Source organism: Scyliorhinus torazame, chromosome 4, assembly GCF_047496885.1.
Source record: "Scyliorhinus torazame isolate Kashiwa2021f chromosome 4, sScyTor2.1, whole genome shotgun sequence".
Lineage (NCBI taxonomy): Eukaryota > Metazoa > Chordata > Chondrichthyes > Carcharhiniformes > Scyliorhinidae > Scyliorhinus > Scyliorhinus torazame.
Genome location: NC_092710.1, coordinates 39,025,219 through 39,042,092, shown reverse-complemented (window position 1 = coordinate 39,042,092; position 16,874 = coordinate 39,025,219). Strand labels below are relative to the sequence as shown.

General features: G+C 37.5%; 1 protein-coding gene across 1 annotated transcript in view; it reads left to right on the top strand.

Moving 5' to 3' along the window:
- The first annotated feature begins 2,482 nt into the window (after positions 1-2,482).
- LOC140411310 (probable G-protein coupled receptor 139) overlaps positions 2,483-16,874 on the top strand; it is a 38,084-nt gene continuing 23,692 nt past the window's right edge. The window contains exon 1 of the mRNA XM_072500432.1: positions 2,483-2,549. Within this exon, the coding sequence (XP_072356533.1) occupies positions 2,483-2,549 (67 nt within the window). The remainder of the gene's footprint in view (positions 2,550-16,874) is intronic.

Here is a 16,874-nt window from a genome sequence, read left to right as displayed (position 1 = left end):
CGATAACTAAATATCATTGTCGTTTCTGCGATGGACATTTGGAAATATTGTAACGTTCCTTTCAGATATTGTGCAAATGAAGTACAGTTTGCCGAAAAAAGTGGCTCATAATAAACTTAATAAAAGAACATTAATATGATAAAATGTTGTATATAATTTAAACTTCACATAATAAGACATCACTCAATAAAATGCTCGAATTAATCTAGTGTGAATTGTTTCTTGGTCCCTTTCATTTGCTTTGTTTTCCAGACACTTTCGTCTGTCTGGATTTATTTTTCGCATTCTATCGCCTTCCTTTCCCTTCTTTTTCCCGTCCTTTCTCACTTTGCCTCTACCACTCTCTCTGCTTCTCTCTCTGAATAACATTTAAATACAATGTCCGATTCCGCAGGTCTCAGCTTTACTGGATAAGGATAGATGGGGAGGGGCCCTGACTTACCCCCGATGCGAATCAGGTTTACCACAAATATGGTGGTTGTTTAATGCCAATTACGAGTTAGATATAGCACTTGGGGCTAAAGGGATCAAGGGATTTGGCGCAAGGCAGGATCAGAGTGTTGAACTTGATAATCAGCCTGGATCATAATGAACGGCAGGGCAGGCTCGAAGAGCCAATGGCCTCCTCCTGCTTCTAATTTATACGTGCACAGCAGCGAAAGACATTGAAATAAAGAAAAGCTTGCACAACCTAGAACAAAATTGTGTAATCGCTATATCTCTGATTATTACTCAGATTCGTTCTTTGTCTTTCTTTCACCAGGTGTGTGCCTATTCTGGGATCTGGGCGAGGCCCGGCTTAGCTCAGTTAGAACAAAGAACAAAGCAAAGTACAGCACAGGAACAGGCACTTCGGCCCGCCAACCCTGCAGCGACCAAGTTGCCCATCTAAACTAAAATCTTCTCCACTTCCGGGATCCATATCCATATTTTCTGCCAAGATGCCCCTTAAACGTCAGTATCGTCCCGGCTTCCACCACCTCCTCCGGCAGTGGGTTCCAGGCACCCACTACCCTCTGTGTAAAAATCGTACCTTGTGCATCTCCTCCAAACCTGCCCCTCGCAGCTTAAACCTATGCCCCCTAGTAATTGATCCCTCTACCCTGGGAAACAGTCTCTGACAATGAATTATTTCTATGCTCCTAATGCCTTTGTAGGCCTCTATCAGGTCGTCCCTCAACCTCCAGTGAAAACAAACCAAGTTTATTTGGCCACTCCTCATAGCTAATGCCCTCCACACCAGGCAACATCCTGGTAAATCTCTTCTTCACCCTCACGAAAGCCTCCGCATCCTTCTGGTAGTGTGGGGACCAGAATTGAACACTATGCCCCAAGTGTGGCCTAACTAAGGTTCTATACAGCTGCAACATGACTTGCCAATTTTTATACTCAATGCCCCGGCCAATGAAGCCGAGTCTGCTGTAGTCTAGTCAGCTGGTTCATGATGCAGATCGACGCCAGCTTGGATTTTATTACCGTACTTACTGAAATGTTCTCAACGTTGCCACTTGCCTGAGGTGTGGCGATCCTTAGGTCAGATCACCACCTAACTGCTCTCCCACTCCAAGGTCGTAAGACGTTTAGGGACCTCTGTGACTTTGGTGATTGTGCTTTTTATCCGGGTCTGGGAAGTTGAGGGCACAGCGCACTGTAGGTTTCTAGGTGATTCTCCGGGCCCAGCGAGCAGATACGTCGTGCCATGCGCCGGCGAGTTACAGGAGTAGAGAGTGGGGATATGGAGTGGCCAGGGGTATGAAGTGGGGGAAGTAGACAGTTTATGAAGGTGTAGATCCTGCACGGAGATTGGGTGCGTTGTGCCTAACCTTTTTAATGCAAAGTTCAATATATCATGGCCAATCCACTTAACCTGTACATATTTGGGCTGTGGGGGCAAACCAGAGCACCCGGAGGAAAACACAGACACAGACATAAAAAGAGAAAGAGAAACCCAGTGAGAGGGTGAGAGAGTGTAAAGAGCGAGAGACACATAAAGAGGGAGATTGGAACTAACACACAGAGAAAGAGTGAGGGACAGCGATAGAAACAGAGCGAGAGAGAGAGACAGAGAGAGAGGGACACACCCGCACACACACACAAACACAGGGACTTGGAGTGACAGAGAGAGGCAGAGAGAGGCAGATACACATGCATTTAGAGAGGGACACTGACACAAACACAAAGAAACAGAGACGACCCAAGCAGACGCATACACACACATACGATATGCATGTTATCTTTCTGGCATTCTGGGCGAAAAAACTTTAATTGTATGTCCCCTAATTGATGTGATCAGAATTGCCCAATTGAATCGCAGGGCGAAATATATTCAGCCCCAACAGGGAACTGACTGCACCCATAATGAGCTGTCAGTTCAAATTCCCCGAGGTGCCCTCGGAGGGAATAAATATACATGGATTTTTAATACAGTTTAATACAGAGAGGCGCTGTACTGCTTGGAGGGACAGCCAAACTCACAGCGAAAATGCTTCAAGCATTTAACAGTGTGAAGGAAAAATATTATTTGATCCTGGCGATCATTGGTGTACCCGGTAAGTGAACATAAACATTGAGCGTGCGTAAAGCTGTGTGTGAGCTTGTCTGTGATTACACTCTGCTGGGCACAATGTGACGAATGGCAGAGTTACACTGATACCTGATCAGTGCCAGCATTTCTGCAGCGATTATTTCTGCAGTAATTATTTATAAGCCAGACCGAATCTCGTTCGGCGCACGCCGCACACACACCACCTCCAGCGTAAGACCCACACCTCCCCAACTCCGACCAGAGCTGCACCTACACGTCCGAACGTCGTCGTCGTACCTCCACACCCCAGTCAGACATGATTCCTTCACTTCCCGGTATGACGCTCACTACCCTGTCCGAGCATTCTTTCGTCCTCCGCATTGATCACCCCTCCACACCCCAACACTCCAAGCCGGTCAGAAAGTGCGTCCCACTGCGCTCAACATGTCACCCCACTCTCGGCAGACTCCAGCTGTTTTGCCGAGGTGACACAGGAGTTCCAGTCGCGATCTGAGTAACGTTTATAAGAATATAGATTGTAAACTTCTGTATGACATTTATGGAGTTCCAGAGTCTGTGTGACGTCAATAGATTTACATAATCCGTGTGACATTGATGGATTTAAAGAGTCTGTGTGGCATTGATGGATTTAAAGAGTCTGTGTGACATTGATGGGTTTAAACAGTCAGTGTAACATTGATGGATTAAAAGAGTCTGTGTGACATTGATGGATTTAAAGAGTCTGTGTAACATTGATGGATTTAAAGAGTCTGTGTGACATTGATGGGTTTAAAGAGTCTGTGTAACATTGATGGATTAAAAGAGTCTTTGTGACATTGATGGATTTAAATAGTCTGTGTGGCATTGATGGATTTAAAGAGTCTGTGTGACATTGATGGATTTAAAGAGTCTGTGTAACATTGGTGGATTTAAAGAGTCTGTGTGACATTGATGGATTTAAAGAGTCTGTGTAACATTGATGGATTTAATGAGTCTGTGTGACATTGATGGATTTAAAGAGTGTGTGTGACATTGATGTGTTTAAAGAGTCTGTGTGACATTGATGGATTTGAAGAGTCTGTGTCACATTGATGGATTATAGAGTCTGTGTGACATTGATTGTTTTAAAGAGTCTGCGTGACATTGATAGGTTTAAAGAGTCTGTGTAACATTGATGGATTTAAAGAGTCTGTGTAACATTGATGGATTTAAAGAGTCTGTGTGACTTTGATTGTTTTAAAGAGTCGGTGTAACATTGATGGATTTAAAGAGTCTATGTGACATTGATGGATTTAAAGAGTCTGTGTGACATTGAGGGTTTGAAGAGTCTGTGTAACATTAATGGATTAAAAGAGTCTGTGTGACATTGATGTGTTTAAAGAGTCTGTGTAACATTGATGGATTTAAAGTGTCTGTGTGACATTGATGGATTTAAAGAGTCTGTGTGACATTGATGGATTTAAAGAGTCTGTGTGACATTGATGGATTTAAAAAGTCTGTGTGACATTGATTGTTTTAAAGAGTCTGTGTGACATTGATAGGTTTAAAGAATCTGTGTGACATTGATGGATTTAAAGAGTCTGTGTGTCATTGAATGTTTTAAAGAGTCGGTGTGACATTGATGGATTGAAAGAGTCTGTGTACCATTGATGGATTTAAAGTGTCTGTGTGACATTGATGGATTTAAAGAGTGTGTGGGACATTGATGGGTTTAAAGAGTCTGTGTGACATTGATGTGTTTAAAGAGTCAGTGTGACATTGATGGATTTAAAGAGTGTGTGGGACATTGATGGGTTTAAAGAGTCTGTGTGACATTGATAGGTTTAAAGAATCTGTGTGACATTGATGGATTTAAAGAGTCTGTGTGTCATTGAATGTTTTAAAGAGTCTGTGTGACATTGATGGATTGAAAGAGTCTGTGTACCATTGATGGATTTAAAGAGTCTTTGTGACATTGATGGATTTAAAGAGTCTGTGTGACATTGGTGGGTTTAAAGAGTCTGTGTGCCATTGATGGATTGAAATAGTCTGTGTACCATTGATGGATTTAAAGAGTCTTTGTGACATTGATGTGTTTAAAGAGTCTGTGTAACATTGATGGATTAAAAGAGTCTGTGTGACATTGATGGATTTAAAGAGTCAGTGTGACATTGATGGATTGAAAGAGTCTGTGTACCATTGATGGATTTAAAGAGTCTTTGTGACATTGATGTGTTTAAAGAGTCTGTGTAACATTGATGGATTAAAAGAGTCTGTGTGACATTGATGGATTTAAAGAGTCTGTGTGACATTGATGGATTAAAAGAGTCTTTGTGACATTGATGGATTTAAATAGTCTGTGTGGCATTGGTGGATTTAAAGAGTCTGTGTGACATTGATGGATTAAAAGAGTCTTTGTGACATTGATGGATTAAATGAGTCTGTGTGACATTGATGGATTTAAAGAGTCTGTGTGACATTGATTGTTTTAAAGCGTCTGTGTGACATTGATGTGTTTAAAGAGTCTGTGTGACATTGATGGATTTGAAGAGTCTGTGTAACATTAATGGATTAAAAGAGTCTGTGTGACATTGATGTGTTTAAAGAGTCTGTGTAACATTGATGGATTTAAAGTGTCTGTGTGACATAGATGGATTTAAAGAGTCTGTGTGACATTGATGGATTTAAAGAGTCTGTGTGACATTGATGGATTTAAAAAGTCGGTGTGACATTGATTGTTTTAAAGAGTCTGTGTGACATTGATAGGTTTAAATAATCTGTGTGACATTGATGGATTTAAAGAGTCTGTGTGTCATTGAATGTTTTAAAGAGTCTGTGTGACATTGATGGATTGAAAGTGTCTGTGTGACATTGATGGATTTAAAGAGTGTGTGGGACATTGATGGGTTTAAAGAGTCTGTGTGACATTGATGTGTTTAAAGAGTCAGTGTGACATTGATGGATTTAAAGAGTCTTTGTGACATTGATGGATTTAAAGAGTCTGTGTGACATTGATGGATTTAAAGAGTCTGTGTGACATTGGTGGGTTTAAAGAGTATGTGTAACATTGATGGATTAAAAGAGTCTGTGTGACATTGATGGATTTAAAGAGTCTGTGTGGCATTGATGGTTTTAAAGAGTCTGTGTGACATTGATGGATTTAAAGAGTCTGTGTGACATTGATGGATTTAAAGAGTCTGTGGGACATTGAGGGGTTTAAAGAGTCTGTGTGACATTGATGTGTTTAAAGAGTCTGTGTGACATTGATGGATTTAAAGAGACTGTGTGACATTGATGGATTTTAAGAGTCTGTGTGACATTGATGGGTTTAAAGAGTCTGTGTAACATTGATGGATTAAAAGAGTCTGTGTGACATTGATGGAATTAAATAGTCTGTGTGGCATTGATGGATTTAAAGAGTCTGTGTGGCATTGATGGATTAAAAGAGTCTGTGTGACATTGATTGTTTTAAAGAGTCTGTGTAACATTGATGGATTTAAAGAGTCAGTGTGACATTGATTGATTTAAAGAGTCTGTGTGATATTGATGGGTTGAAAGAGTCTTTGTGACATTGATGGGTTTAAAGAGTCTGTGTGACATTGATGGATTTAAAGAGATGTGCGACATTGATGGATTTAAAGCGTGTGTGTGACATTGATGGATTTAAAGAGTCTGTGTAACATTGATTGATTTAAACAGTCTGTGTGACATTGATGGGTTTAAAGAGTCTGTGTCACATTGATTGATTTAAAGAGTCTGTGTGACATTGATGGAGTTAAAGAGTCTGTGTGACATTGATAGGTTTAAAGAGTCTGTGTGACATTGATGGATTTAAAGAGTCTGTGCGTCATTGATGGATTTAAAGCGTCTGTGTGACATTGATGGGTTTAAAGAGTCTGTGTGACATTGATTGATTTAAAGAGTCTGTGTGACATTGATGGAGTTAAAGAGTCTGTGTGACATTGATGGGTTTAAAGAGTCTGTGTGACATTGATGGGTTTAAAGAGTCTGTGTCACAATGATTGATTTAAAGAGTCTGTGCGACATTGATGGGTTTAAAGAGTCTGTGTCACATTGGTGGATTTAAAGCGTCTGTGTGACATTGATGGATTTAAAGAGTCTGTGTGACATTGATTGTTTTAATGAGTCTGTGTGTCATTGATGGAATTCAAAATTGTGTGACATTGATGGGTTTAAAGAGTCTGTGTGACATTGATGGATTTAAAGTGTCTGTGTGACATTGATGGTTTTAAAGAGTCTGTGTGACATTGATGGGTTTAAAGAGTCTGTGTGACATAGATGTGTTTAAAGATTCTGTGTGACATTGATGGATTTAAACTGTCTGTGTGACATTGATGGATTTAAAGAGTCTGTGTGACATTGATGGATTTAAAGAGTCTGTGTGACACTGATGGATTTAAAGAGTCTGTGTGGCACTGATGGGTTTAAAGAGTCTGTGTGACTTGATGTGTTTAAAGAGTCTGTGTGACATTGATGGATTTAAAGAGTCTGTGTGACATTGATGGATTTAAAGAGTCTGTGTGACATTGATGGATTTAAAGAGGCAATGTGATATTGGTGGATTTAAAGAGTCTGTGTGGCATTGATTGTTTTAATGTGTCTGTGTGGCATTGATGGATTTAAAGAGGCTGTGTGACATTGATGGATTTAAAGAGTCTGTGTGATATTTTCCGTTTTAAAGAGTCTGTGTGACATTGATGGATTTAAAGAGTCTGTGTAACATTGATGGATTTAAAGAGTCTGTGTGGCATTGATGGATTTAAAGAGTCTGTGTAACATTGATGGATTTAAAGAGTCTGTGTAACATTGGTGGATTTAAAGAGTCTGTGTGACATTGATGGATTTAAAGAGTCTGTGTAACATTGATGGATTTAATGAGTCTGTGTGACATTGATGGATTTAAAGAGTCTGTGTGACATTGATGGATTTGAAGAGTCTGTGTCACATTGATGGATTATAGAGTCTGTGTCACATTGATTGTTTTAAAGAGTCTGCGTGACATTGATGGATTTAAAGAGTCTGTGTAACATTGATGGATTTAAAGAGTCTGTGTGACTTTGATTGTTTTAAAGAGTCGGTGTAACATTGATGGATTTAAAGAGTCTATGTGACATTGATGGATTTAAAGAGTCTGTGTGACATTGAGGGTTTGAAGAGTCTGTGTAACATTGATGGATTTAAAGAGTCTGTGTGACATTGATGTGTTTAAAGCGTCTGTGTGACATTGATGGATTTAAAGAGTCTGTGTGACACTGATGGATTTAAAGAGTCTGTGTGGCATTGATGGATTTAAAGAGTCTGTGTAACATTGATGGATTTAAAGAGTCTGTGTAACATTGGTGGATTTAAAGAGTCTGTGTGACATTGATGGATTTAAAGAGTCTGTGTAACATTGATGGATTTAATGAGTCTGTGTGACATTGATGGATTTAAAGAGTCTGTGTGACATTGATGGATTTGAAGAGTCTGTGTCACATTGATGGATTATAGAGTCTGTGTGACATTGATTGTTTTAAAGAGTCTGCGTGACATTCATAGGTTTAAAGAGTCTGTGTGACATTGATGGATTTAAAGAGTCTGTGTAACATTGATGGATTTAAAGAGTCTGTGTGACTTTGATTGTTTTAAAGAGTCGGTGTAACATTGATGGATTAAAAGAGTCTATGTGACATTGATGGATTTAAAGAGTCTGTGTGACATTGAGGGTTTGAAGAGTCTGTGTAACATTAATGGATTAAAAAAGTCTGTGTGACATTGATTGTTTTAAAGAGTCTGTGTGACATTGATAGGTTTAAAGAATCTGTGTGACATTGATGGATTTAAAGAGTCTGTGTGTCATTGAATGTTTTAAACAGTCTGTGTGACATTGATGGATTGAAAGAGTCTGTGTACCATTGATGGATTTAAAGTGTCTGTGTGACATTGATGGATTTAAAGAGTGTGTGGGACATTGATGGGTTTAAAAAGTGTGTGACATTGATGTGTTTAAAGAGTCAGTGTGACATTGATGGATTTAAAGAGTCTTTGTGACATTGATGGATTTAAAGAGTCTGTGTGACATTGGTGGGTTTAAAGAGTATGTGTAACATTGATGGATTAAAAGAGTCTGTGTGACATTGATGGATTTAAAGAGTCTCTGTGGCATTGATGGTTTTAAAGAGTCTGTGTAACATTGATGGATTTAAAGAGTCTGTGTGACATTGATGGATTAAAAGAGTCTTTGTGACATTGATGGATTTAAATAGTCTGTGTGGCATTGGTGGATTTAAAGAGTCTGTGTGACATTGATGGATTAAAAGAGTCTTTGTGACATTGATGGATTTAATGAGTCTGTGTGACATTGATGGATTTAAAGAGTCTGTGTAACATTGATGGATTTAAAGAGTCTGTGTAACATTGATGGATTTAAAGAGTCTGTGTGACAATGATTGTTTTAAAGAGTCGGTGTAACATTGATGGATTTAAAGAGTCTATGTGACATTGATGGATTTAAAGAGTCTGTGTGACATTGAGGGTTTGAAGAGTCTGTGTGACATTGATGGATTTAAAGAGTCTGTGTGACATTGAGGGTTTGAAGAGTCTGTGTAACATTAATGGATTAAAAGAGTCTGTGTGACATTGATGTGTTTAAAGAGTCTGTGTAACATTGATGTATTTAAAGTGTCTGTGTGACATAGATGGATTTAAAGAGTCTGTGTGACATTGATGGATTTAAAGAGTCTGTGTGACATTGATGGATTTAAAAAGTCTGTGTGACATTGATTGTTTTAAAGAGTCTGTGTGACATTGATAGGTTTAAAGAATCTGTGTGACATTGATGGATTTAAAGAGTCTGTGTGTCATTGAATGTTTTAAAGAGTCTGTGTGACATTGATGGATTGAAAGAGTCTGTGTACCATTGATGGATTTAAAGTGTCTGTGTGACATTGATGGATTTAAAGAGTGTGTGGGACATTGATGGGTTTAAAGAGTCTGTGTGACATTGATGTGTTTAAAGAGTCAGTGTGACATTGATGGATTTAAAGAGTCTTTGTGACATTGATGGATTTAAAGAGTCTGTGTGACATTGGTGGGTTTAAAGAGTATGTGTAACATTGATGGATTAAAAGAGTCTGTGTGACATTGATGGATTTAAAGAGTCTCTGTGGCATTGATGGTTTTAAAGAGTCTGTGTAACATTGATGGATTTAAAGAGTCTGTGTGACATTGATGGATTAAAAGAGTCTTTGTGACATTGATGGATTTAAAGAGTCTGTGTGACATTGATTGTTTTAAAGAGTCGGTGTAACATTGATGGATTTAAAGAGTCTATGTGACATTGATGGATTTAAAGAGTCTGTGTGGCATTGGTGGATTTAAAGAGTCTGTGTGACATTGATGGATTAAAAGAGTCTTTGTGACATTGATGGATTTAATGAGTCTGTGTGATATTGATGGATTTAAAGAGTCTGTGTAACATTGATGGATTTAAAGAGTCTGTGTAACATTGATGGATTTAAAGAGTCTGTGTGACATTGATTGTTTTAAAGAGTCGGTGTAACATTGATGGATTTAAAGAGTCTATGTGACATTGATGGATTTAAAGAGTCTGTGTGACATTGAGGGTTTGAAGAGTCTGTGTAACATTAATGGATTAAAAGAGTCTGTGTGACATTGATGTGTTTAAAGAGTCGGTGTAACATTGATGGATTTAAAGTGTCTGTGTGACATAGATGGATTTAAAGAGTCTGTGTGACATTGATGGATTTAAAGAGTCTGTGTGACATTGATGGATTTAAAGAGTCTGTGTGACATTGATGGATTTAAAAAGTCTGTGTGACATTGATTGTTTTAAAGAGTCTGTGTGACATTGATAGGTTTAAATAATCTGTGTGACATTGATGGATTTAAAGAGTCTGTGTGTCATTGAATGTTTTAAAGAGTCTGTGTGACATTGATGGATTGAAAGTGTCTGTGTGACATTGATGGATTTAAAGAGTGTGTGGGACATTGATGGGTTTAAAGAGTCTGTGTGACATTGATGTGTTTAAAGAGTCAGTGTGACATTGATGGATTTAAAGAGTCTTTGTGACATTGATGGATTTAAAGAGTCTGTGTGACATTGGTGGGTTTAAAGAGTATGTGTAACATTGATGGATTAAAAGAGTCTGTGTGACATTGATGGATTTAAAGTGTCTGTGTGGCATTGATGGTTTTAAAGAGTCTGTGTGACATTGATGGATTTAAAGAGTCTGTGTAACATAGATGGATTTAAAGAGTCTGTGTGACATTGATGGATTTAAAGAGTCTGTGGGACATTGAGGGGTTTAAAGAGTCTGTGTGACATTGATGTGTTTAAAGAGTCTGTGTGACATTGATGGATTTAAAGAGACTGTGTGACATTGATGGATTTTAAGAGTCTGTGTGACATTGATGGGTTTAAAGAGTCTGTGTAACATTGATGGATTAAAAGAGTCTGTGAGACATTGATGGAATTAAATTGTCTGTGTGGCATTGATGGATTTAAAGAGTCTGTGTGGCATTGATGGATTAAAAGAGTCTGTGTGACATTGATTGTTTTAAAGAGTCTGTGTGACATTGATGAGTTGAAAGAGTCTTTGTGACATTGATGGGTTTAAAGAGTCTGTGTGACATTGATGGATTGAAAGAGATGTGCGACATTGATGGATTTAAAGCGTCTGTGTGACATTGATGGATTTAATGAGTCTGTGTAACATTGATTGATTTAAAGAGTCTGTGTGACATTGATGGAGTTAAAAAGTCTGTGTGACATTGATGGGTTTAAAGAGTCTGTGTGACATTGATAGGTTTAAATAATCTGTGTGACATTGATGGATTTAAAGAGTCTGTGTGTCATTGAATGTTTTAAAGAGTCTGTGTGACATTGATGGATTTAAAGAGTCTGTGTGTCATTGAATGTTTTAAAGAGTCTGTGTGACATTGATGGATTTAAAGAGTCTGTGTGACATTGATGGATTTAAAGAGTCAGTGTAACATTGATGGATTTAAAGAGTCTGTGTGACATTGATGGATTTAAAGAGTCTGTGTAACATTGATTGATTTAAAGAGTCTGTGTGACATTGATGGAGTTAAAGAGTCTGTGTGACATTGATGGGTTTAAAGAGTCTGTGTGACATTGATGGGTTTAAAGAGTCTGTGTGACATTGATGGGTTTAAAGAGTCTGTGTGACATTGATGGAGTTAAAGAGTCTGTGTGACATTGATGGGTTTAAAGAGTCTGTGTGACATTGATGGATTTAAAGAGTCTGTGCGACATTGATGGATTTAAAGCGTCTGTGTGACATTGATGGGTTTAAAGAGTCTGTGTGACATTGATTGATTTAAAGAGTCTGTGTGACATTGATGGAGTTAAAGAGTCTGTGTGACATTGATGGGTTTAAAGAGTCTGTGTGACATTGATGGGTTTAAAGAGTCTGTGTCACATTGATTGATTGAAAGAGTCTGTGCGACATTGATGGGTTTAAAGAGTCTGTGTGACATTGATGGGTTTAAAGAGTCTGTGTGACATTGATGGGTTTAAAGAGTCTGTGTCACATTGGTGGATTTAAAGCGTCTGTGTGACATTGATGGATTTAAAGAGTCTGTGTGACATTGATTGTTTTAATGAGTCTGTGTGTCATTGATGGAATTCAAAAGTGTGTGACATTGATGGGTTTAAAGAGTCTGTGTGACATTGATGGATTTAAAGTGTCTGTGTGACATTGATGGTTTTAAAGAGTCTGTGTGACATTGATGGGTTTAAAGAGTCTGTGTGACATAGATGTGTTTAAAGATTCTGTGTGACATTGATGGATTTAAACTGTCTGTGTGACATTGATGGATTTAAAGAGTCTGTGTGACATTGATGGATTTAAAGAGTCTGTGTGACACTGATGGATTTAAAGAGTCTGTGTGGCACTGATGGGTTTAAAGAGTCTGTGTAACATTGATGGATTAAAAGAGTCTGTGTGACATTGATGGAATTAAATAGTCTGTGTGACATTGATTGTTTTAAAGAGTCTGTGTAACATTGATGGATTTAAAGAGTCAGTGTGACATTGATTGATTTAAAGAGTCTGTGTGACATTGATGGGTTGAAAGAGTCTTTGTGACATTGATGGGTTTAAAGAGTCTGTGTGACATTGATGGATTTAAAGAGATGTGCGACATTGATGGATTTAAAGCGTCTGTGTGACATTGATGGATTTAAAGAGTCTGTGTAACATTGATTGATTTAAAGAGTCTGTGTGACATTGATGGAGTTAAAGAGTCTGTGTGACATTGATGGGTTTAAAGAGTCTGTGTGACATTGATAGGTTTAAATAATCTGTGTGACATTGATGGATTTAAAGAGTCTGTGTGTCATTGAATGTTTTAAAGAGTCTGTGTGACATTGATGGATTTAAAGAGTCTGTGTGTCATTGAATGTTTTAAAGAGTCTGTGTGACATTGATGGATTTAAAGAGTCTGTGTGACATTGATGGATTTAAAGAGTCAGTGTAACATTGATGGATTTAAAGAGTCTGTGTGACATTGATGGATTTAAAGAGTCTGTGTAACATTGATTGATTTAAAGAGTCTGTGTGACATTGATGGATTTAAAGAGTCTGTGTGACACTGATGGATTTAAAGAGTCTGTGTGGCACTGATGGGTTTAAAGAGTCTGTGTGACTTGATGTGTTTAAAGAGTCTGTGTGACATTGATGGATTTAAAGAGTCTGTGTGACATTGATGGATTTAAAGAGTCTGTGTGACATTGATGGATTTAAAGAGGCAATGTGATATTGGTGGATTTAAAGAGTCTGTGTGGCATTGATTGTTTTAATGTGTCTGTGTGGCATTGATGGATTTAAAGAGGCTGTGTGACATTGATGGATTTAAAGAGTCTGTGTGATATTTTCCGTTTTAAAGAGTCTGTGTGACCTTGATGGATTTAAAGAGTCTGTGTGACATTGATGTGTTTAAAGCGTCTGTGTGACATTGATGGATTTAAAGAGTCTGTGTGACACTGATGGATTTAAAGAGTCTGTGTGGCATTGATGGATTTAAAGAGTCTGTGTAACATTGATGGATTTAAAGAGTCTGTGTAACATTGATGGATTTAATGAGTCTGTGTGACATTGATGGATTTAAAGAGTCTGTGTGACATTGATGGATTTGAAGAGTCTGTGTCACATTGATGGATTATAGAGTCTGTGTGACATTGATTGTTTTAAAGAGTCTGCGTGACATTGATGGATTTAAAGAGTCTGTGTAACATTGATGGATTTAAAGAGTCTGTGTGACTTTGATTGTTTTAAAGAGTCGGTGTAACATTGATGGATTTAAAGAGTCTATGTGACATTGATGGATTTAAAGAGTCTGTGTGACATTGAGGGTTTGAAGAGTCTGTGTAACATTGATGGATTTAAAGAGTCTGTGTGACATTGATGTGTTTAAAGCGTCTGTGTGACATTGATGGATTTAAAGAGTCTGTGTGACACTGATGGATTTAAAGAGTCTGTGTGGCATTGATGGATTTAAAGAGTCTGTGTAACATTGATGGATTTAATGAGTCTGTGTGACATTGATGGATTTAAAGAGTCTATGTGACATTGATGGATTTGAAGAGTCTGTGTCACATTGATGGATTATAGAGTCTGTGTGACATTGATTGTTTTAAAGAGTCTGCGTGACATTGATAGGTTTAAAGAGTCTGTGTAACATTGATGTGCTTAAAGCGTCTGTGTCACATTGATGGATTATAGAGTCTGTGTGACATTGATTGTTTTAAAGAGTCTGCGTGACATTGATAGGTTTAAAGAGTCTGTGTAACATTGATGTGTTTAAAGCGTCTGTGTGACATTGATTGTTTTAAAGAGTCTGCGTGACATTGATAGGTTTAAAGAGTCTGTGTGACATTGATGTGTTTAAAGCGTCTGTGTGACATTGATGGATTTAAAGAGTCTGTGTGACATTGATGGATTTAAAGAGTCTGTGTAACATTGATGGATTTAAAGAGTCTGTGTGACTTTGATTGTTTTAAAGAGTCGGTGTAACATTGATGGATTTAAAGAGTCTATGTGACATTGATGGATTTAAAGAGTCTGTGTGACATTGAGGGTTTGAAGAGTCTGTGTAACATTAATGGATTAAAAGAGTCTGTGTGACATTGATGTGTTTAAAGTGTCTGTGTAACATTGATGTATTTAAAGTGTCTGTGTGACATAGATGGATTTAAAGAGTCTGTGTGACATTGATGGATTTAAAGAGTCTGTGTGACATTGATGGATTTAAAAAGTCTGTGTGACATTGATTGTTTTAAAGAGTCTGTGTGACATTGATAGGTTTAAAGAATCTGTGTGACATTGATGGATTTAAAGAGTCTGTGTGTCATTGAATGTTTTAAAGAGTCTGTGTGACATTGATGGATTGAAAGAGTCTGTGTACCATTGATGGATTTAAAGTGTCTGTGTGACATTGATGGATTTAAAGAGTGTGTGGGACATTGATGGGTTTAAAGAGTCTGTGTGACATTGATGTGTTTAAAGAGTCAGTGTGACATTGATGGATTTAAAGAGTCTTTGTGACATTGATGGATTTAAAGAGTCTGTGTGACATTGGTGGGTTTAAAGAGTATGTGTAACATTGATGGATTAAAAGAGTCTGTGTGACATTGATGGATTTAAAGAGTCTGTGTGGCATTGATGGTTTTAAAGAGTCTGTGTGACATTGATGGATTTAAAGAGTCTGTGTAACATTGATGAATTTAAAGAGTCTGTGTGACATTGATGGATTAAAAGAGTCTTTGTGACATTGATGGATTTAAATAGTCTGTGTGGCATTGGTGGATTTAAAGAGTCTGTGTGACATTGATGGATTAAAAGAGTCTTTGTGACATTGATGGATTTAATGAGTCTGTGTGACATTGATGGATTTAAAGAGTCTGTGTAACATTGATGGATTTAAAGAGTCTGTGTAACATTGATGGATTTAAAGAGTCTGTGTGACATTGATTGTTTTAAAGAGTCGGTGTAACATTGATGGATTTAAAGAGTCTATGTGACATTGATGGATTTAAAGAGTCTGTGTGACATTGAGGGTTTGAAGAGTCTGTGTAACATTAATGGATTAAAAGAGTCTGTGTGACATTGATGTGTTTAAAGAGTCTGTGTAACATTGATGGATTTAAAGTGTCTGTGTGACATAGATGGATTTAAAGAGTCTGTGTGACATTGATGGATTTAAAGAGTCTGTGTGACATTGATGGATTTAAAAAGTCTGTGTGACATTGATTGTTTTAAAGAGTCTGTGTGACATTGATAGGTTTAAATAATCTGTGTGACATTGATGGATTTAAAGAGTCTGTGTGTCATTGAATGTTTTAAAAAGTCTGTGTGACATTGATGGATTTAAAGAGTCTGTGTGACATAGATGGATTTAAAGAGTCTGTGTGACATTGATGGATTTAAAGAGTCTGTGTGACATTGATGGATTTAAAAAGTCTGTGTGACATTGATTGTTTTAAAGAGTCTGTGTGACATTGATAGGTTTAAATAATCTGTGTGACATTGATGGATTTAAAGAGTCTGTGTGTCATTGAATGTTTTAAAGAGCCTGTGTGACATTGATGGATTTAAAGAGTCTGTGTGACATAGATGGATTTAAAGAGTCTGTGTGACATTGATGGATTTAAAAAGTCTGTGTGACATTGATTGTTTTAAAGAGTCTGTGTGACATTGATAGGTTTAAATAATCTGTGTGACATTGATGGATTTAAAGAGTCTGTGTGTCATTGAATGTTTTAAAGAGTCTGTGTGACATTGATGGATTTAAAGAGTCTGTGTGACATAGATGGATTTAAAGAGTCTGTGTGACATTGATGGATTTAAAGAGTCTGTGTGACATTGATGGATTTAAAAAGTCTGTGTGACATTGATTGTTTTAAAGAGTCTGTGTGACATTGATAGGTTTAAATAATCTGTGTGACATTGATGGATTTAAAGAGTCTGTGTGTCATTGAATGTTTTAAAGAGTCTGTGTGACATTGATGGATTTAAAGAGTCTGTGTGACATTGATGGATTTAAAAAGTCTGTGTGACATTGATTGTTTTAAAGAGTCTGTGTGACATTGATAGGTTTAAATAATCTGTGTGACATTGATGGATTTAAAGAGTCTGTGTGTCATTGAATGTTTTAAAGAGTCTGTGTGACATTGATGGATTGAAAGTGTCTGTGTGACATTGATGGATTTAAAGAGTGTGTGGGACTTTGATGGGTTTAAAGAGTCTGTGTGACATTGATGTGTTTAAAGAGTCAGTGTGACATTGATGGATTTAAAGAGTCTTTGTGACATTGATGGATTTAAAGA